Source organism: Rhinolophus ferrumequinum, chromosome 6 (assembly GCF_004115265.2).
Source record: "Rhinolophus ferrumequinum isolate MPI-CBG mRhiFer1 chromosome 6, mRhiFer1_v1.p, whole genome shotgun sequence".
Lineage (NCBI taxonomy): Eukaryota > Metazoa > Chordata > Mammalia > Chiroptera > Rhinolophidae > Rhinolophus > Rhinolophus ferrumequinum.
Window position 1 is genome coordinate 62,433,295 of NC_046289.1, and position 19,888 is coordinate 62,453,182.

General features: G+C 42.3%; 2 protein-coding genes and 1 long non-coding RNA gene across 8 annotated transcripts in view; 2 read left to right on the forward strand and 1 right to left on the reverse strand.

The window, feature by feature from the left end:
* Positions 1 to 11,343, forward strand: ZSCAN29 (zinc finger and SCAN domain containing 29). 3 transcript variants are annotated; one of them, XM_033107881.1, is made up of 6 exons: positions 1 to 136; positions 603 to 1,042; positions 1,528 to 1,732; positions 3,493 to 4,191; positions 5,727 to 6,197; positions 8,036 to 11,343. In XM_033107881.1, the coding sequence occupies exons 2-6, from the start codon at positions 725 to 727 to the stop codon at positions 8,902 to 8,904; spliced, it is 2,562 nt and encodes an 853-aa protein (XP_032963772.1). In that variant the 5' UTR covers positions 1 to 136; positions 603 to 724; the 3' UTR covers positions 8,905 to 11,343. The 3 variants fall into 3 exon arrangements, with proteins under 3 accessions (XP_032963772.1, XP_032963773.1, XP_032963774.1); XM_033107882.1 differs by having other exon boundaries at positions 3,496 to 4,191; XM_033107883.1 differs by lacking the exons at positions 1 to 136; positions 1,528 to 1,732 and having other exon boundaries at positions 829 to 1,042; positions 3,496 to 4,191.
* ADAL (adenosine deaminase like) overlaps positions 8,637 to 19,888 on the reverse strand; it is a 26,829-nt gene continuing 15,577 nt past the window's right edge. For 2 of the 4 annotated variants that reach the window (XM_033107887.1, XM_033107886.1), the window contains 3 exons: positions 16,801 to 16,936; positions 14,718 to 14,818; positions 13,304 to 13,670 (listed from right to left, as the gene is read on the reverse strand). In XM_033107887.1, the coding sequence (XP_032963778.1) occupies positions 13,476 to 13,670; positions 14,718 to 14,818; positions 16,801 to 16,936 (432 nt within the window). In that variant the 3' untranslated portion in view covers positions 13,304 to 13,475. Of the gene's footprint in view, positions 8,917 to 13,303; positions 13,671 to 14,717; positions 14,819 to 16,800; positions 16,937 to 19,888 lie in introns of those variants that run through there. The other 2 variants (XM_033107888.1, XM_033107890.1) reach the window with 2 other exon arrangements.
* On the forward strand, positions 17,699 to 19,677 carry LOC117023326 (uncharacterized). Its single transcript, XR_004423191.1, has 2 exons — positions 17,699 to 18,510; positions 19,232 to 19,677. It is a non-coding gene; the product is annotated as an uncharacterized LOC117023326 (long non-coding RNA).

Below are 19,888 nucleotides of genomic sequence, written 5' to 3' on the forward strand. Positions count from 1 at the left end.
CGCGTCAGAAGCCAAAACCAACTTCTCCCAATGCGCGAGGTCTCCCGTCAGTAGTTCCCGAATGTTTTGCTGAGCGGTTACTTCTGCTGTGAGGGAAAACAAAGACCCGAGATTCAGTACTTGATTTTTGTCTGGGGTGGGTATTGCCAGTTGTGGTGTCCAAGGGGGCAGGGCGGACGTAGAGGGCCTCGGGAAGCACTGCGGAGGTACTGGGTGAGGTCACCTGCGACCCGCGGGACACAGGCTTTTTGTTGCCTTGAACACGATGGTGACTTGCCTTTAGATCCTCTGAGCTCCAGGTTTCCCATATGGTTCAAACTCATTGTGCAACATTGGTTAAGGGAGCTAAGTGGGATCAGATTTGGGGGAGGTGGAAGAGGAGCAGACAACTCTTTGCTGCTTCCCCGGGCTCCCCTGGGAAGTCGCCCAGAAATGCAGCTTTTGAAAGGTTTCTCTCCATGCTGTTTTGGCTTGCTGTCCTGGAGTTGATGATGCCTCAGATGGCCACATGGAGCATATATATGGAAAGTCGGGCCAGCTCTGGCAAGACTTTAGACATATGAGTATATTCCTTCTGATAGTGCCCTCTCTCTCTACCCTAGGAGGCCACTCTTCTTAAAGAGAGAGAGACTCATCTGCAGGTAATTCTCCAAAGACATGGGAAGATAGGTGTAAGCCCTGGAACCCAGACCCTTAAGTGGAGGGAAGCTGCTTTCTGCTGTGAATGATGGCCAAACCCACTCTGAGAGGAAATGGCACTAACTCGGAGACCTACCGACAGCGCTTCAGGAAATTTCATTACCAGGAGGTAGCTGGGCCCCGTGAGGCTTTCAGCCAACTCTGGGAACTTTGCTGTCGGTGGCTAAGGCCGGAGGTGCGCACCAAGGAGCAGATTATAGAATTGTTGGTGCTAGAGCAATTCCTGACCATCTTACCTGGGGAAATCCAGAAGTGGGTACAGGAGCAATGTCCAGAAAGTGGAGAAGAGGCTGTGGCTCTGGTGGAAGATTTAGAAAGAGAGCCTGGAAGACCTGGACGTTCGGTGAGAAGGGAGGGGGAATTCAGAAGTGTGTGAACTGGGCTGGGGCAAGGATAAAAGGCCAAATTAAGGTATAGACAGGTTTAAAGAGGGGCATAATCTCCCGTGGTGATGCTTATACTTCTGATCCTGGAACAGGTAACTTTTTCAGACACAGATCATCTAGAGAGGCTACTTGGGTGTACCTTTGGTACCCTGTCATAATGAATTATTCATAGTTTCATAGTTTTTTACTTAATAAGGAAGAAAGTGGACTTATTTTTCTAGCCTATAGTTGGGTTTACTGTTTTGATCTTTTCCTTCCGGAATTCCGGCTGCTCTAAGCTAACAGTAACAGAATAAGAATGACCCTTGTTCACTATTAACACCCCTCACCCAACCCTAGCCATGTCCCAAGAGGATGGTCTCTTTTGGGGTATTAAATAATCTCCTCTGGGAATGCCCCTCATTATGACCTTGCAGTGACAATTAATGGGGGTTGTTTCTAGGTCACAGTCTCTGTGAAGGGGCAGGAAGTGCGCTTGGAGAAGATGACACCCCTGAAATCATCACGAGAGTTATTAAGTGTTCGGCAGGAGTCAGTGGAACCTCAGCCCAGGGGTGTACCCAAGAAAGAGAGGGCAAGAAGCCCAGACCTGGGACCGCAGGAGCAGATGAACCCAAAGGAGAAGCTCAGACCTTTGCAAAGGAGCGGTGAGGAGTAGATTCATATGGGAAGATAGGATGCCATTCTAAGTTGGGAAGTAGGGTTGGGAATAGTGAGTGGGAAAGGGATTTCAAGAATGAGTGAAAATTGTAGAGTATGCAGTTTTTGGGGACCTCCTGAAGGCATGTAGTTTAGCTCTGCTGCAGTAAGTATTCTTGTTATTTCCTCTTTTGATAAGTCTGCCAGAGGATGGTTCCCTAGTTTCTTTCAGAACTCGGAACTATTTTATTTCCTCTTGGTAATGATACTAGGTCAGTATTTTCTAGGTAAAAATTATTTTCTATATTTGAAGGTACATCTTTTAGTCATTTTCCTTCTCCAAAATAAACTGTATTTGTTTCTTTAAACTTTTCGCCAGAAGCTCCATTATTCAGACATACTGTTTTTGTTACTCTCCCTTGGAAACTTTTAAGTTCTCCAAATATGTTAATTGTGGAGAACTAAATTAGATATATTATTCCAGTGAGGGTCTGGTAGGTTGAGGCAGAGTAAGAATTTTACTTCAAAATTTCACTGTATTTTCTTTCCGAGTAGCTCGACTAATTCTTTGATGATTATTGTTCACCTGGTAACTCCCAGGACTCTCGTAGCCGTCCCCATTGTCTTTGTGCCTAGCGCCTATTCTTGTACATGACTGCGTAGAGCTTGTTTTTCTTCTTTGTACTCTGTTGAACTCCAAATTGTAAGTTTTTTACTTTGATCATTTCTTTAACTTATTGAGGTTGTTCTGAATTCTGACCTTATCGGCCAAAACGCCAGCCTTTTCAGCCAGTTTGGTAATGGTCTGTTTAGTCATTCAGATGCATTCCCTCAACCACACACACACAGACTTGCAGAATTAATCAGTTTTTGAACACCTATCATGTGCTCAACACCTTGCAGGGTATTCTGCAATAAGAAAAGATGCCTATCCTCAGAGAGCTTACAATATGATTGAGAACTAAACAGCAAATATAAATATGTGCTGAACTGAACTGTACTGAAACAATGTCAAACAATGGTTTGTCACTCAATTGTGTGAGTATAACAGAGTGGGAGATAAGGGAGGGCTGTAGGAAGGCTTCAAGGGGGCTTTGGCAAATACAGCTTCTTGAAGTGGGTTAAATTGGGATAGGGGAAGATTCTGATATGAATGGACAGTGCATAGTGGGCACTCAGGTTAAGGTCCAGCAGTATAGTACGTATGTGAGCTGAGGAAGCAAGAGCCTGGAGTTTGGTAGAACAGTGACCGTTATCTGGGTGTGAGAAGGTAAGACTTGGATGGTGGCAGTAGGAATACGGAAAGGGCATACTAAGGGAAAAACCTTTAGAACTTAGTGACTGAGTGTGAAGGAAACAGATGGGCTGAAGACCATCTTCCTTCTGTTCCCCTTGAAATCACTATGAGTTTAGTTCTCTAGCCCCAAGTGGAGAACTACAGGAGACAGGAGGTGGCTGTTCCCAGCAGGGCTAGGACCTGCCTACAGGAGGCCAGGAGGGCTAGGGAGCACCTTGGAACAGAATTACCTGCTCTGAACATACCAACAAAACCTTTTCCTCTCTTGCTACCCTGCTTTGGAAAATAAAATAGTTCTCATTTTTTGGTTTCATGTATTTTTCCCTTTCTTCAACCCACTGAACTTTCTGAAAATATTTCCTTAGACACTTTCTTTATAAGTCTCTTGGGTAAAAAAAGGCAGGTCTGAACTCAAAGATGTTTTTTATGGTCAGTCCAAACTATGATATCCTTTGTTTGCTTCCCTGCAAGCAGGATTTCCATTTCCTAAATCCGGTGTGGTCTCCAGGTTGGAGCGAGGAGAGTCTTGGATCCCAGATGTAGGCTCCAAGGAAAAGGAACTGCCAAGAGGCAGTCACACAGGAGACAGACGAATGCATGCTGATCTGTTACCATCCAGGAGAGAGAGAAGCTGGGTGGAACAGGATCCCTGGGGCTTTGAGGATGAGAAGGTGGCCGGTGTGCACTGGGGCTATGAAGAGACCAGAACTCTCCTTGCAATTCTCAGTCAGAATGAATTTTATGAGGCTCTCCGAAACTGTCATCGAAACAGCCAAGTATATGGGGCTGTAGCTGAGCGGCTGCGGGAGTATGGCTTCCTCCGGACCCTGGAACAGTGTCGGACCAAGTTCAAAGGTCTCCAGAAGAGCTATCGGAAAGTCAAGAGTGGCCATCCACCAGAGACCTGCCCTTTCTTTGAAGAGATGGAAGCCCTGATGAGTGCTCAGGTCATTGCCCTGCCCCGCAGTGGCCCGGAAGAGGCAGCCTGTCACTCCGGCCTGGCAGGCAGCGATGCTGAGACGGAGGAGCCAGGGCAAGGGAGCTGGCAGCATGAGGAGGGAGCAGAAGAGGCCGGGGCTGAGGAGTCTGACAGTGACGAAACGGGCCAGGAGGCCACGGCCCAGGACCCCAGCAACTCCACTGCACCTGTCCTTTTCCGAAGCCCAAGTGGTAAGCAGCTTTTGCTCTTGGGGTTTGGGGATTAGACTCTACGAGTTAAGAGACTGGATGTGGAGTCAGGAAGCTGAATGTCACCTGCCAACTTTATCACTTAAATAGAGAACAAAGAGGCACTTCTCAGTTCTATGTGTATTTCATTCTCCTGTGGGAAAGTCAGTGAGATAATAGTAAATAGGGAATCAATCATTTTAGGTATTTTAAAGAAATAGAAAATTTCAGACAGTCCTGAAAAGGAATGTTATTCCTTCTGTTTCTTTATTATTTTTTCCTGACTATAAAAATCACTGAAGGCTGAGAAAAACTTGGCACTATTTTATCTTTAAGGAGAACTAACATTCATTGAACAGCTTATGTGCACTGGTGCTTTATCTTTTACTCCCCCAAATCTCAAGTTAGTTTATGTGTTCCTTTTTACTTAGAATAGTATAGTGAGACTGCCCAAAGTTGGGAAAACATTTTCTGAGTCTCCTTTATGAGATTCGCAACACATACTGGAATTTTAAGAGGACTGAGAAGTCCTGCAGCAAGAAATCTTGTTTAACACTCTATGCTGAAACACTATTTGCCTGTGGAACAGTTTTGTAAGTATCATTTATTACTGTTGTACTTTCTACAACCATGCTGTTATGGAAAGGGCACCAAAGTATGAGTCAGGCGGCTTTGTTTTGAATCCTGACCACTAAACAGGTGAGCGCCCTTGGCCAGTTATCTGACCATTTCAAAGTTTGTTTCCTGAACTGTAAAATGGGGCATGGCAGCAGTACCACATCTCTAAAGTTGTACTTCCACTGTAAACAGTGACCTTTTCCTTTCATTTTTTATTATGTGTGATGTTACTTTAGTTCTGTTCTAGTCTTCTCCTATCTTCTTTTCCCTTTCTTTATTCTTTTTCCTTTTTTTGTCACGGAGATAAATGTAAGTAAATTACAAATATGGCACATGTGCTACCTGCTATGATTTTCATGATTTTTGTTTTCTTTTCATCCTTTTCCACTGCTTTTTCTCTGTCCTCCGATTCTTCCCCCTTCTCCTTTACTTGCAGTGAGTGGAGGATAATGGAAGCAGTGTAATCTCCAGCTGGCTCTCACGTGAGAGGAAGACTCTGAATCTCCCTTCCCTCTGCCTTGGGTACCTTCAGGGAGCGGAGTCTATCATCATCCTGATGAAGTACTGCCCACGTGGGGCCTGCAGCACGAGCACGTGGTCAGGCCAGGAGATGCTGTTCCTTCCTCTTTCTGGCTTCTGCCAGTCCTTCTCTCCTAACGATAAAGTGCATGACTATCAGGTCCTTATCTTGTACCCTTTCAGGTCTTTGCTGCTGTTGGACTCGTTTTTTTGAGATTGTGGCAAGTGAAGAAGGGCCTTAATAGGAATTAGGCAGCAGTGTGATTTTAAAAGAGACTGTTCCTTTGGGTTTTGGGTCATTCTTTGGGAAACTTCCATGATGCAAATGATAGGACTGAGGTATTGAGACTCTTTACAAAGCCCTGGGTTAAGTGGTGCTGAAATTTCTTTTCTGGTGGCAGGTGTACACTGGGGCTATGAAGAGACAAAGACATATCTTGCAATTCTTAGTGAGACTCAGTTTTACGAAGCCCTCCGGAACTGTCACCGCAATAGCCAATTATATGGAGCCGTGGCTGAGCGGTTATGGGAATATGGCTTCCTGCGGACACCGGAGCAGTGTCGGACCAAGTTTAAAAGCCTACAAACCAGCTATCGGAAAGTCAAGAATGGCCAAGCCCCAGAGACCTGTCCCTTCTTTGAAGAAATGGATGCTTTGGTGAGTGCCCGGGTTGTTGCCCTACCTAGTGATGGCCAGGAAGAGGACACAGCCTCTTGCCCCATCCAGGAGGCTAGTGAGGCTGAAGCTGAGAACCAAGCGGAGGAGGCAGAAGAGGCCACAGAAGAAGATTCTGAGGATGATGAAGAGGATACTGAGCTCCCCCCGGGGGCTGTCATGACCCGTGCTCCAGTCTTATTCCAGAGTCCCAGTGGTAAGATCCTTTTACTTCTTACGGTCTAAATAGCAAAGGAGAGGCAGTGGGATTTAGGAGAAAAATCAGATTGAAGACCAGGAGAACTGGCGTCCACATGCAGCTCTCATGGATTCTTCTTGTGACCACCTATCTCTTCTCCATGCTCCAACTACTAAAGCAGCTCAGTGAAGGGATATAAATTATTCACTGGTCTCCTCACACTACAGTATCAATCCGAGATGGTTGCAAACTTTGTAAATTTGCTATCATCTACATGTGAGCTGCCAGGTTTCTTGGCAGTTTGCCTAGCAAGGAATCTGAAAGCTAACATTTCCCACGTAGCATGTCATGTACCCTTAATAGGATGAACCTGATTTTAAAAGTTCATTCTCATTTATGTTTGTTCTTCTAGTTTCAGCTTGTATACCAGCTGTATGTCTGCTTTATTAATATATATGAAAAGGTGGTAACCTCTTTTCTTCAGACACACTTATGCAAAAGTCTGAGATTTCTGAGGAAATTGGCCCTTTGATTATAACTGCCGTATAAGGGGAAAATTTTTTCAATATGGCTTCCCTCCTTGTGGGAAGAATTCTGACTTTGGAGTCATACATGTATATGTACACATATGTGAATCTGGACTCTGTTGTTTATTAGCTGAGTGACTTACAGCAAGTTATTTAACCCTGTAAGTTTACTTATCTATGAAGACCTACCTCAAAAAGTTGATGTAAATGAGGTACCATGGTGAAGCACCTGGCACAATGTTTGGGCACATAAAAAGTATTCAATAAATAGTTTTCTTTTCCAAAAGTTCTTTAGGTCAACATTCTTTAAGGTGTTCCATGGAGCATCAGTTCCATGGGGTTATTAGTATGTTCCACTACACAATGGCTTCTAGGTTTAGGAAATGCTAAATACCCCTCATGGAGGCTCACAAAACATACTCACATATTTAAGGTGCTAAGATTTCATTTAACCTGATGAACCTCTATCTCTTAAGACTGTATTTCTAGGCAGAAATACTGCTTTAGGGGTATATATACAGGCTGACACTTAGCATTCTTTTGCTCTCAGATTTAGTCCAGGAAATTTGAGATGCAGAGTTTATCTGAAATATCTGAAAATTCTGCAAATTCAAACTGAAAATTTGCAAGTATCTGCAAATTCACACAGCCTAGGCCCAGGGAGCCCAGCATATGGTTCTTAGAAGAATATTAAAAACTTAGCTTAGGCATTAGAGTAACTGCTTTTGGAATATTCAGTGATTATTTTTCCATAGGCAAAGAGAACGTTTTAGTGAGACATTTCCTAGCAAAGTTCTTCTCTCAGAAGGCCTTTCATTTTTTGAAAGACAAAAAGTATTTTTCTACCCTGTTTTTATTCTCAACATATATTGGAATTTGAGCAGAAGGGCACTCATTCATGTAGCTAGTTTCCCAAAGTTTTCCTGGGCAGTCCCTTCAAATCCCTTTAATAACTGGCAAAGAGCATAAACTAGAATATCATGATAGGCCCAGGTGAGGCAAAATACAGTATTAGAAAGTGTCTTTCCTGTATAAACATGGTGATAGTTTTAAATCTGGTAGTTTTTCTTGTTATACTAACAAGATTTTCTGAAGATCCTGGGCATCCAGGAAGAGTTAAAAGAATATACTAATCAGCCGAATGTAGATGAGAGGCATATGACAGGTTACCAAGTAGTAAAGTAAAACTGGAATTTTAATAGATGGTAGTTATTTGGGATCTAAAGTGCCCTAATTTTTATCTTTAATCACCTAATGTAATACTTGCTTTACCCTGGCAAATAATAATTGTGGAAATGGATAACTTTTAAAATTCTATTCTCACATCAGGTTTTGAGGCTGGATTTGAGAATGAAGAGAATCTAAAACGGGATATTTCTGAGGAAGTACAACTACATAGGACATTACTTGCAAGGTCTGAAAGGAAAGTTCCCCGGTATCTCAATCAGGATAAAGACAGTGAGAGTGAATATAGATCAGGAAGACAGTGGGAAAGGACCCCAGGGGAGAGAAGAGGAAAACCGACACTCCCAGAGAGGAGTTTAGGTAAAGTTCTAAGTCATCAGAGACCTTACTTGGGAGAGAGACCCTATAAATATCTCAGATATGGCAAAAGCTTTGGTCCAAACTCCCACGTTATGCATCAGATATCCCACCAAGTGGAAAACCCATATAAATGTGCTGATTGTGGGAAAAGTTTCAGTCGGAGTGCACGCCTCATTAGACACCGGAGAATCCACACTGGAGAGAAACCTTATAAATGTCTTGACTGTGGGAAAAGTTTCCGTGACAGTTCAAATTTCATCACCCATAGGAGAATCCACACAGGAGAGAAACCGTATCAATGCAGTGAGTGTGGAAAACGTTTCAATCAGAGCTCAAGCCTTATAATTCACCAGAGAACCCACACAGGAGAAAAGCCCTATCAATGTGAAGAGTGTGGGAAAAGCTTTAATAACAGTTCTCATTTTAGTGCACATCGAAGGATACACACAGGAGAAAGACCCCATGTGTGTCCTGACTGTGGAAAGAGTTTCAGTAAGAGTTCTGACTTACGTGCACATCACAGAACACACACAGGAGAGAAACCTTATGGGTGTCATGACTGTGGCAAGTGCTTCAGCAAAAGCTCTGCTCTGAATAAGCACAGAGAAATCCATACACGAGAAAAGCTTCTGACACAGTCAGCGCCTAAGTAAGCCTCTGGGAATCTATAAAGAAAAGAGTCTCAATAAATGTATTGAAATTGTTTGAAAAAGTCTTCCAATATAGTGAGATCCATCTCCTGTGCCCAACTACTTTAGGAAATATTCTAAGGTTTACCCCACTGTTTATTCCTGTTTCTCTTGGATCTAGAGTCAAATTCCCAAAGCAGTTGTCTTACGAATGAAAGGACGATTTCAGTCCCTCTCCATGCCTGCATCTGAACTGACAGATAACATCTTTCCCTTTCAGTGCCCATGTTGTTACTTTAATATAGAGAGGACATAGTAGTAGATCCTATGAATTTGATATGTACTCTTCCGAACTCATCCTGTTATTCAGCTGCATTTCAACTGGAAAAACCCATCACAGCATTTCAGGGAGAAGTTGTGACATTTCTCATTGAGTGGGCCTAGCTCTTTATATAGTAATGGAAATGCAAAAAAAGAATGACCCTTCCAGCGCCCAGAATGACATACAGATGGTTTCCAATTTAAGATGGTTTAACTTTGTAATGGTGCAAATGCGATACGCATTCAGTAGAAACTGGTTAGGCTAAGCTATAATGCAAATGACTTACAATACATTTAACTTATGATGGGCTTATCTGGACATAACCGCATCGTAAGTCAAGGAGAATCTGTATTTGTCACGCACACTCTTCATTTACCTTAAAAAGAACCTAGCTGTTCTATATGGGGAAACAATGTAAACCTTGTATAAATACTGAGGTATGAACCCTAGATTTCTTAGTGTCTTCCAAGCCCTAGAAGATTTGGAATAGAATACTACCTTTTCAGCATCTAATTTGACTGTTTTATGTTCCATCTCTGAATTTTATCTATCCCTTGTGGTCCAGAAGCCCAAAGAGCAAGCTAGCTGGATGTGGTGATAGGGAAAGCAGTTAAAGCTGCCAGTAGGGAACTGTCCCTATTCCACACACTTCAAACACCTCTCTAGTGTTAGACACCCTGTGGGTGCTCAATGCTAACCTACTATAAGCAGAAGCCACTGCCACATTCCCAAGGACTGGGACAAGAGACCATTTTGTGCCAACAAGTGTTTAATAGCAAGGAGCACAGATTATCTTTGGTCAGTGGAGTTGCCAATACTCACACACATGCATGTGCATATATTCAAGTATGAGTATACATCTATTTTTAAAAGCAGCTCTTTAAACAATTTAATTCTGATCTTTATAATCAAATAGTATTGAATTAATTGCCCGTATGTTCACAGAACTATGAGGAGCCCTGTACAGCACAAGTTCAACAGTCCTGTCCTTACAATCTAAAATAACACTGACATGGACAAATAATAAGTACACATGTATGGTTGCAACAGTTTTAGAGAAATCTAGAAAGGTAGGCAGTAACACTGCATAAATGTTAAGGTCTAATGCATTAAAGTTGTCAGAAAAATCTGGGAGGTATTCACTTTATTCAGCAAGGCTTCACGAAGCAAGAAGTCTTCAAAGGAGGGAAGGTTAGTGGGTAAACTTTCCAGAACTAATCACAAAACTGAGTGCTGAGTGGGTGAAAAACTGGAATATTGGGGAACAAGTTGTTTAGTGCAGATGGAGCAGAGGGCAAATGAGAGACTTTAAGGTAGGTTAGACAAAGCTTGGAGCAGCATAAAATTTGAGGAACAGTATGATATGGGCTGTGCTAGAGGCAGAGAAAGAATCACCTTAGCTTTTCAAAACACAGAGTGCCAGAAGCAGATCAAGAGGTGGTGCTCCCATCATGTATAGTAAGTCAGGTGCTGTGTTGTATTTATTGATAAGGAAACAGCTAGCTGATACTGGAGAAGAAGAATGAGTAGTTTTAGGGGACTGGCTCCTATGGGAGACAAAGGTCAGAAACTAGTATCTTGAGAAGATACTTTCAAGGTGGGTCTGGAAAGAGGAATACAAGCAGACGGCCAAGGCCTGGGATAAGCAGCTATTTCACATTCACATTTAATTAGAGTCCTGTAGCTAGAATGAGATCTAGGAGCAGCGAGGGGAGACAGAATATTCTATAATTCATAACTTACTGTGTTTGATGAGAGGTTAATTAGGGTTCTGGTGTTGAGGGATCCTAGTACGAAGAATCTAACATTAGGAATTAAAGGGAGATGTCTCAATTGTTTTGCCTAAGCAGGCAGGAAGATATAAGAAACACCAGTATAAAGCTATGCTTCAGGATCTGAGATGCTTTAGGAAGTGTGCTATAATGTGTTTTAAAAATGAGAGATTACTGTCTTTACTATGTCTATGTATAGTCTTGTGGAAAAGCACTGGGTGAGATATCAACAGATAAGAATTCTGGTACAGATGTCTTGTGTGTAAGTCAACCTTGCCTCCGAGTCCCTTTCTATAAAGCAGAATAATGTTTACACCTTCATCTGCCTCTCAGGGATACCATGTTAATAAAAATTATGTCTGTAAAGTGCTCAGTGTTTCTTCAGGTGTTTTTGTTTGTTTTTAAATATGTATGTGAAATTACAATTAACTTGTTGCTGGTAGGAAAGATGAATCTACCTGCTTTTTTTTGGCTCCCTGTGTGGGGTTACTAGACATATCCCTGTCTGAATCTTTATATTCTAGGCTCAGAAACAGATTAGAATGCAGTAAAATAGACATTAGAATGAAAATCCTGCCTTGGTATCTGTATCCATATCCATTAGGACCCATTATAACTGAGCATGGAGAATGAGTCTTATTTTAAAAGGTCCAGTCCTCCAACCTCCATATGAAGAGAATGCACAAAAGGAACAGGGCAAAGGCAAACTCTCCTCCTGGGGAAAACCCAGTTCACTTCAAACTAGCTCACAAACCATTGTCTGCTACCCAAGCCGCCATTCCTGACGATGGAGGAGCCAAGAAATAATAGTCTTCAAACATTCTAAGAAAGAGAAACTAAGCCCACTGTAGGGAGAGCAAGAGGATCTATATACCCCTCCCCTTTTAATGCCTGTAAGACTTTTGTTGGGATAGCCTGGGTGGCCTGTGCAGCAAAGAAAGCAAGAATGTATTAGTGGGAGCTGTACAGGCATATCTATTCTCATCAGTTGTTTCTCTAGTGCTGCTCTTTTTATTTTCCTCATGCTGTCATTCTTCCTTTTATTGCTTGTGCACTATGGCCAATGTTGTAGAACTTAGTAACACATATACTCTGTGTTGCTCCCATTTCTCTTTAACTGTAATCTGAGTTAGAAGCTGAGTCTTGTCAACCCTATACAGAACTATTTTTATGGTGACCAGTTAGGGAAGATGAGATATGAATGTAAAGATGGATCAATTCTCTCCCCATTATTCAATTCAAAATCTAAAATGACAACTTTACTCCTATATACTCAAGCAGCTATCCAGTAAGATGCACGTCTCAAACTTCTGACATATAAATTATGAGTATTCTCTGACATCATGGTGCTTAAAGTAACAGATGTTATATGGAGATGTTTTCATTTAAATTCCTCTACTGTGCTTCCCCGTAAATAAGACCTAGCCGGACAATCAGCTCTAATGCATCTTTTGGAGCAAAAATTAATACAAGACTCAGTTTTACTTTAGTATAATATAAGACCGGGTATGTGATGTGATGTGATATAATAAATTAATATAATACCACATGATATGTAAATATAATATAATGTAGTATAATTAATGTAATATAAAATAAAAGACCGGGTCTTATATTAATTTTTGCTCAAAAGATGCATTAGAGCTGATTGTCCGGCTCCGTCTTATTTTCGGGGAAACACAGTAACACCCACCATGGGGCACTTTCAGAAACAAAACTTTGAAACAACTGGAAGTCAGATTAAAGGCTGGAAATAGAGGCCTAAATAAAGTACCTTAGAGCTCAAGAAGCATCTGGCCGGTATAGCTCCATTATGGTCAAAATAAGAGAAAGGTAAGGTAGGAACATTTAAAAAAACTTGATTCCAGGGGAATTAATCATGAGAAGGGCAAAGCCAGATCTCAGCAGTTAGCTTTCTCTGTTACTAGAGTTACCCAAAGTAGATTAACTCTGACTACTGGATATTCACAAAAATCCATGATATGTAGTATAGCCTGGAGTTAACAGTTTTAGGGAGTACTTAAGTGAAAGGAGTCTGATTAAAGTAAGCCTAACAAAACACAAAGCTGTTGTCAGAAGCTAGAAGGCATAAAGGTCTTTGTGGCGATCTGTTTTCTCTTCTTACTTTATTTAGACTAGCAATTCCAAAAGTTTTCCTGATGAGAAATTACTTTGAGTTTCCCTCAATTACTTTGAGTTTATGCTCACTAATGGAGAGGGACTATTAAGTCAAAATCACTGGTGGAATGGGGAATTTTGTTAGCAACATTCAAGTCCCTTCCACTAAGCAGCATGCAGGTAGGCTATGTAAGACGTCAGAGCCTGCTTCTCAGTTTAAGATATATTTATTGAGCACCCACCATGAGTAAGGTACTGGTGATGGAGCCCATGGTACTTGACTGATAGGCTTCAAAGGGAGCGGGAGATGGTTTACTAAGTGGGATATGGCAGGAAGATCTTGGTTACAACACATACCCAAAAGGAATTCACCTCATTACAGCTTAAAAATGTAACATTTTGGGCTTCAGATGATTCCATTTCCTCCTCAGTTCAGACCTGGTGCTGTCAGAAGCAGAGATGTAGTTGATGGATTCATAAGACAGATCCCATACCTGAGCCTGGGTCAAATTAAACGTTTCAGCTGCCAGCTGGTACTCTTGGGAAAGGTGTGTTGCAAAAACACCCTTATCATCAGTCTGTCAACAAAAGCAAGCAAGTTTCAAAATGAATAAGGAAATTATCAAAAACACCTTTTTTCTATTTTCCTATTCACCATGCTTCTTTTAAAAGTCTAAACAGGGCCTATAACTGCATCCCTACATATCTATAAATAAACAGGCTTGTTTACCCTTTAAAAAACGTCATCCACCAAAACCAAAAAACACCCCACCAGAGCAGTGCTCTAAATTACAGCTGCATATTAAAATCACCTAGGGAGCTTTTAAAACATATCTGTGGGGCCGGCCCTGTGGCTCAGGCAGTTAAAGCTCCATGCTCCTAACTCCGAAGGCTGCTGCCGGTTCGATTCCCACATGGGCCAGTGGGCTCTCAACCACAAGGTTTGCCAGTTCAACTCGAGTCCCACAAGGGATGGTGGGCAGCGCCCCCTGCAACTAAGATTGAACACGGCATCTTGAGCTGAGATGTCTCCCAGATGGCTCAGTTGGTTGGAGCACATCCTCTCAACCACAAGGTTGCCGGTTTGACTCCCACAAGGGATGGTGGGCTGTGCTCCCTTCAACTAACAACGGGCAACTGGACCTGGAGCTGAGCTGCTCCCTCCACAACTAAGACTGAAAGGACAACAACTTGAAGCTGAACGGCACCCTCCACAACTAAGACTGAAAGGACAACAACTTGACTTGGAAAAAAGTCCTGGAAGTACACACTGTTCCCCCAATAAAATCCAGTTCCCCTTCCCCCAAAAATCTTTAAAAAAAAAAAAGCAAAAAAAAACACATATCTGTGCCCAGGACTCACCTGAGATCAAATAAAGCAGAATCGCAAGGGATGGGTGCAGGGCATCACCATTTTTTTTTTAAATGTTCCACAGGTGCTGTCCAGGACTTTTCCCACAGAGCCAAACCAGAGTCACCCCGGCCCTTTGCGGCCTCTCATGTCCCAGTCCTGTCCTCTGGGCATTACCTTCAGGCATGCAAGGGAGTCAGCTAGGTAGTGAATGTCTGACCTAACGCAACTCAGGGACTAAAAAGGAGCAAAACACTTCACACAAAACACCTTACACAGATCACAGAAGGATGGGCAATGCTGTACCAGAACCCAAAATGATGCTGGTCGTAAGACGGAACTGTCTGACTTTTGATGTTTGAGGTCAAACAGAGTTCTAGATGAATGGAGGGGAAAAACTCGTTAGAAGATTAGTAGACTCAATCAGTGTTCATCAACTATATACATGCGAAATCTTTGCAAACTGCTAATTTTCAGTAGTTCATTATTTTACAATATTGATCTTACATGTGAAAATTTGTAGTTCAATTAGTGTAGTTGTGTGGGAAATACGTGCTGCAACTTAGGGAAGCAACTGTACCAGGCAGGGAATTAATATCCCCTTCACAGCCATGTGCTCCCCCTTTCTTTTACCAAAATGGAGAGGAAAGAGGAATGTTATAAGCCAGTCACCATGAAGAATACAGGGAAGTACCATAATAGGGGAACAGAAGGAATTTTTGCAGGATTGCTGCACTTCTCCCTGGTCTTACAGTGGAGGCTGAAATAAAGGTAAGAAAACGGTAGCACTGCTTGAGGGTTACAGCATTATAAAAAGCCAGGAGCAGAAACGGACTTTTTCCATGGCTTCAAAGAAAACATCCAAGCTCCTTTACTCAGACAACGGTCCAGTCACTGCCTGCTGCAAGTCCATCTTAAGAATGACTTCTATTAACAAATTCCTGCCTTGAAACACTACCAGGCTCCCCAAGCAGAATAAAATATTCCATTGACTTGATGGACAGCGTCTGCTAACTTCAGGGCAGCCTCAACATAGGGCCACAGGGAATCGCAAACCCCACCTGTCCCCTCACTCTGCTGGGAGCAGAGCTGGGTCACTACACCAAGTAAAGTCACTATGCAGTGGTTTCCATTTTCTCTACTATGTGGATGTTTAAAAATTTCCTCAGGAAAAAACAAAGTTGAAAATTCTATAAATAGTTTAAAAACGCATACCCACACAAGTGTTTTTGCAAATTGGTAAATTTGTAAATTCAATGAATTTATCATTCAGGAAAATGAATGGCAGCCAAGTGCTTCTTTCCCTCTTCAGAAAGGCCTTCTTCAACCATCCAATCAAAAGTGGTTACCTCATCATTATTATATTAGCCTGTTTAATTTTCTTCAAAGAACTTAACACTGATGTGTATTTGTTTATTGTCTCTCTTACGTATAATATTAGAATGTAACTTCCTTGAGAAAGCAAACTTGTCTGTTTTGTTTACTGCTCTATTCCCAACGATTTGAACAGTGAGGAGAACAGAGTAGGCACTTCATAAATATTTGAGGTTAAAGAAAAACAGCTCCAGGGATACACATGGAGACAAACAAGCTTGTAATGGTTAACAAACATATAAAAATATTCTTAGAGGGGGCCGGTCCGGTGGCTCAGGCGGTTAGAACTCCATGCTCCTAACTCTGAAGGCTGGAGATCGAACACGGCACCTTGAGCTGAGCTGCCGCTGAGCTCCCGGATGGCTCAGTTGGTTGGAGGGCGTCCTCTCAACCACAAGGTTGCCGGTTCGACTCCCGCAAGGGATGGTGGGCTGCGCCCTGGAGCTGAGCTGCGCCCTCCACAACTAAGACTGAAAGAACAACTTGAAGCTGAACGGCACCCTCCACAACTAAGACTGAAAGGACAACAACTTGACTTGGAAAAAAAAGTCCTGGAAGTACACACTGTTCCCCAATAAAGTCCTGTTCCCCTTCAAAAAAAAAAAAAATCCTAGAATTTTCCAGAATTCTTAGTTTTTAAATAAATGTTACACATTTCCATAACACATGTTAATCTGGTTTAAGTCATTTCAAAAGACTAGATGACACTTATTCCTTCAATATAAACTGAGTTCCAGGAGCTGGGGAACATAACAGTGAAAAAGACAGACAAGAGCACTGCTCTCGTGGAGCTTATGTCCTAATGGGAGCTCAAACTTTCTGTTACTTAAGTGAGGCTCAGAAAGCACACACACCATGTATCTTTTACTTTCTAAATTATATTTACATATTTCAACAGTATTTCTCTACATATGGGTTACAACCTGGGGCTGGGGAAGGAAGAAACGGAGGCTTGCCTGGAGGACCTGAAGCCCTAAGCCTTACCCAGAGGTATTTGGTGTTTCCTCACAAAGTTCACCAGGTCCAGGGATCCTCCCTCAGAGCTGAGAAATGTCCCATGCCCGATTCTGTCAGGAAGCAGATCCAGGAGGACTTGGGTTTCTTTTATTTGGTTTGGAATCTCAAAAAAAGCAGAGAAAGGGCATCAATAACCTCTTTCAGTGGTTCTTAAAAGTACTTTTTTCTATAGCCAAGTCCCTCTGAAAAGGTAATACAGACATTCTAGAAAGCTGAACTATTTCTATCTTCCCAGCTCTCTTCTTTGCTTTTTATCTTCCCATTCATTTCCCAATATTCTTCTAGATTCATTTCAATGATAATTATAGTTAATAATAAACTCTTAAGGACCTAGTTTGTGCCTTTTCACATAAATTCTCCTTTAAACCTTGTAAGAATATTGCAAAGCATTAAGATGCAGAAATTAAAGCTCAGAAAAAGTAGGTAATTTTCAAAAACAAAATCTCACAACTTATATAAATGTGTGCTCTGTGTTGTATATATGTGTTCATATAAGGAAAAAAGTCTGGAAAAATATAAACACAAAACTTAATAAGATAACTTGGTAGAACTGAAACAGGAGGGGACCTCTCATTTTTCATTTATGTTTCTCCTTCTGCATTATAGTTCTCTACACTTGGATTTTCTTCAGATGTAACTTTTGTAATTAAAAAACAAAAGTACTTTTAACAAAAGTTGTCCAAGATCGTAGAGTTAGTGAATGGTAGAGAGAAGGGTGAAATCTGGCTCTGTCAGACCCCAGGGTTCAGATTGTCTCCACACACACAGTGTGCTCATGTTTTCTTTTGACAAAGCTATCTACATACATACCACAACCACCATGAAAATGTCTGGTTGTGCTCTGTATCTCCTACATAGTCTAAAAGGCAAATGATAATCACATGTTGAAGTGAAATGCTTTATATCCAGTGGATCAAACAAGAAAAGCAGCAGAAAGGTAAAGAGCAGTTTCTGATGTCGTGTAAAAAGACCAGAGATGACTGGTCACAGTGACGCACGCTGGCTGTTTCATAATACTGACCAATTGCTTTAATCAGGCATCAGTTAGGTCAGCTACAGGCTGTCTTAAGTGTGGAAGGTCTTTGTGATCAGAGTGTGGAAACATGGAACCTAGATTTTAAGTTCTGCCACTCGATAACTGACTCTCTGCTTGTAGACATGAAAAACATCAGTACTGACAAGAGGCTCCAATTTTTTCCTTAATCTTTAAATTGCGATGCTACTCAACCTTTACACATTACCCCATTTAATGCTCACAATAACCCCATGAGATAAGTGGAGTGTTATTTCCTGCATTTAAGAAATAAATCCAAACTCATCAAGTTGTACATATTAAAAAAGGAAAAGAGGAGTCGGCGGTTGCCTGGGTCTCGGCTGGGTGTCCGCGCACCCTCGGAGCCATGCTGCGGAGCTGCGCCGCGCGCCTGCGCACGCTCGGGGCCGGACGGGGAGGCGCGCGCCCACCGGCTGGAAACCCGGGACCCGCGCAGAGGTGGTTTTCTTCGGAGAAGCTCTCTGCAAACGACCGCTCGCTCCCCAACCCCAGCTGGAACAAGGACTTAAGGCTCCTCTTTGAGCAGTTCATGAAGAAATGTGAAGACGGCTCCTGGACACACATGCCTTCCTATAGCTATAAAAATACTCTAAGTACTCAAGACTTCACAACTCTTATTCGTGGTAGGAACAGCCATGCTCCCATAAAGGACATTTAAATATCACATATAAAACAGAACAGATTGAAGCGCTAGTTACCACTTGAAAAAGGAAAGAATGTAGTGCAGGGGTTTCTGTAGTCTCTAGTTTGGTGGGACAAAAATCTCAAGGAATTTTGCAGCTCGTGGGAAGGCATGAAGCCTTGAGCCAAGAATGAAACTGCCTCCCTCCCACCCTGGCACCATTAGCAGGCGTGAAGAAAGGACCCCAGAAAGCTTCCACCCGCGCACCGCCGCACCACGGCTCTGTCTTAAGGCTGTTATCAATGATCTCGATATGTGGCTCTGTCACCCTGAGAAGCTCAGGACGCTCAGGTCACCCCCTCGTCTCCCAGACTTCTCACGCCCAAGGCAGCCCCCCGCCCCCCCCCCCGTGCCTCCAACACACAGACATTACACTTCCTGTTCTTCTGTGTGTGTGAGAGAGAGAAAGAGAGAGAGAGCTCTCTAATTAAGACTTGTTTTTTGGTTTTTTGGGTTTTTTTATTAGCAGTGTCAGGTTTTAGGAAAATGAGTGGAAAGTACCCTCCCTTATTACTAACAACTTGCATTGGTTATAATGGATGAGCCAGTATTGATACGTTATTATTAACTAACGTTTACACTTTACATTAGGGTTCACTCTTTGTGTTGTACTTTTTATGAGTTTTCACATTAAAAACTGACAACCTACATGTCCCCAGCAGACAGAAATCCAAGCCAAGTTCTCAGAATGCAAAACAAGACTAACAGGGAAGCAATAATGTTCCCTGGGAGGAACAGGATTGGTAAGCAGTGGGGACCTAATAGTAAATTTACCAGCCATTATTGAAAGAACTCACTCTTACACAAGTTTTTCTCCTTCACTAAGCTGAATTTGGAAAGGAAGGAACAACATAGAATTTTTACTTTGCTCTCTGGGCCTGGCACTAGAGACAAAAATCCAAGAGAGGGGACTTTGGTAAGAACTTTTGCCCTTTGACAGCTTCTGCCAGATTTCCGAGGATCCCATCTGCCAGCTTTGGAGCAAGTGGAGTGTCCCAGCAGGTCCCATCTGGGCTACCAGAAACTATAGGGGAGGAAAAATAATTTTCTTTCTATCCTTCTGAGATCTTGGCTAATAAAAGATAGACTAACAAAAAAAAAAAAAAAAGGGAAAGAATAGGAAGAAAGTATACCATCTGTAAAATGGGGAAAAGTGCAATAGAGTCCCTAGTTTGCCTCACAGAGATGTGCTTAAGAAAGTGACTGTTCTCGAGCCATTATCTGTACATTATCTGTCACCTGCTCATGCTGCCAAGGAGCTGGGGACCGATGAGGGGCACCTGATCTCCCTGCTGAGCCTTATAAAATAATGATGAGCT

Coding starts and splice junctions, on each gene's coding strand:
- ZSCAN29 (XM_033107881.1), top strand. CDS start 725: ATGATGGCCAAACCCACTCTGAGAGGAAATGGCACTAACTCGGAGACC. Junction 1,043..1,527: donor CTGGAAGACCTGGACGTTCG/GTGAGAAGGGAG, acceptor GGTTGTTTCTAG/GTCACAGTCTCTGTGAAGGG. Junction 4,192..5,726: donor CCTTTTCCGAAGCCCAAGTG/GTAAGCAGCTTT, acceptor TTCTGGTGGCAG/GTGTACACTGGGGCTATGAA.